Genomic DNA, 1,792 nt, shown 5'->3' with positions numbered 1-1,792 from the left:
GCTCCGACCATTTCTGATAACCAAAGGTCTTGTAGTTGCAAACCTGAATCATTCCACACTTTGACCCTGCCATAAATTGCCCTTTGGTCTTGAATGGACAGTCAACAATTCTTGTTGTTTTCTGTCTGGTGTGCAATCCTGCCATTTGATGAACTTTCATCTGCTGGACTGATGAGGGGTTCCCTTTAAGAAGACCCAACCTTCGTATGACATGATGAATATTACTGAGCTCGTTGTTACGAGCAAGAAGTGGCAAGGCCTGAAGCAAAGTCCCACTCATAAGGCTCAGGGATGAACAACCTTGTCTCCTACTTGAGATCTTGGGCGGAGGAGGAGGAGGAGGAGGAGGAGGAGGGTGAAACGAACACTTCCAACAAATTGAAACTTGCACTGGATGAAGATTCTATTTTCTACAAACTTGGCAGTTCGGGACTCATCTCTTTCTCTGACTTTATCTTTTTGCTTACAGTCTTATCAACCTCTCGTCGTCACTTTGAAATAGCATTTCGTATGTTTGACTTGAATGGTGATGGAGATGTGGATTATGAGGAATTTGATAAAGTGGCAACACTGATTCGCAATCAGACCAGCATTGGTGCACGCCATCGAGATCATGCTAATACAGGAAATACATTCAAAGGTGTAAACTCTGCTCTGAGTACCTACTTCTTCGGCTACACATTAAAAGAAAAACTGACAATAGAAAAAATTTTGTCATTTCAGCAGCAACTACAACAAGAAATTCTTAGTTTAGAGTTTCGTCGCAAGGGTCCCAATGAGGAAGGTTTGATATCTGAAGCAGATTTTGCCGAGCTGCTGTTGGCTTATGGTGGTTACCCAACAAACAAGAAAGCAAGAATGCTCAAAAGGGTCAAGAAAGCATTCAGGGGTGGAACTTCCCAAGGAATCAGCCGTGATGACTACTTGAAGTTCTTCCACTTTCTGAATAACATCAATGATGTAGATACAGTCCTGACTTTCTACCACACTGCTGGAGCTTCTATTGATCAGGCAACCCTGCAGCATGTAGCAAAAACTGTTGCACACGTAGAGCTGTCAGACCATGTTGTGGATGTTGTCTTCACACTCGTTGATGATAAAAATGATGGTCAGCTCAGTAATCGTGAGTTTGTTGCTGTCATGAAAAATAGATTGCAGCGTGGCTTAGAGAAACCCAAAGATACAGGATTTGTAAAGCTTTTCGTTTCCATGTTTAAGTGTGCCGGAGAGAGCAAGCCAGTTCTCTCGGATATATGAGGAAAGGTTCGTGTGCAAGATGCAGAGTGAAAAGAAGCAGAGCGGAAGAGACACTGTGAGGGGTGTAATTGCAGAGGCAAAAGTAGAGACAATTGAGAAAATTCTGTGGGAGGAAATCATGCAGAAAAAAAAGATTAGAAACTATTTCACTGATGTAAAGTGCAATGTCGAAGGCAGATATTTGATATTATAACACCCAACTTAAAAGCAAGGAATCAAATAATATGTACAGTTTCTTGATGTGGTGCACCTCTTGGTAACACAGCACTCAGTTTGCTTTTAAGATTATTGAAATATAACTATATGTTGTAATCAAGCAAAAGTAAAATTAAACAGAGGAAGATATATATATATATATATATATATATATATTTTTTTTTTTTTTTATACTTTGTCGCTGTCTCCCGCATTTGCGAGGTAGCGCAAGGAAACAGACGAAAGAAATGGCCCAACCCCCCCCCCCCCATACACATGTATATACATACGACCACACACGCAAATATACATACCTACACAGCTTTCCATGGTTTACCCC

General features: G+C 41.0%; 1 protein-coding gene across 1 annotated transcript; it reads left to right on the top strand.

Annotated features, from left to right (window-relative positions):
• The first annotated feature begins 291 nt into the window (after nucleotides 1–291).
• Nucleotides 292–1,257, top strand: LOC139756950 (calcium uptake protein 1 homolog, mitochondrial-like). The gene has a single exon (XM_071676894.1). The coding sequence runs from the start codon at nucleotides 292–294 to the stop codon at nucleotides 1,255–1,257; it is 966 nt and encodes a 321-aa protein (XP_071532995.1).
• Nucleotides 1,258–1,792: the final 535 nt, after the last annotated feature.

Source organism: Panulirus ornatus, chromosome 23 (genome assembly GCF_036320965.1).
Source record: "Panulirus ornatus isolate Po-2019 chromosome 23, ASM3632096v1, whole genome shotgun sequence".
Lineage (NCBI taxonomy): Eukaryota > Metazoa > Arthropoda > Malacostraca > Decapoda > Palinuridae > Panulirus > Panulirus ornatus.
This window is presented reverse-complemented; position numbering and strand designations above follow the sequence as displayed.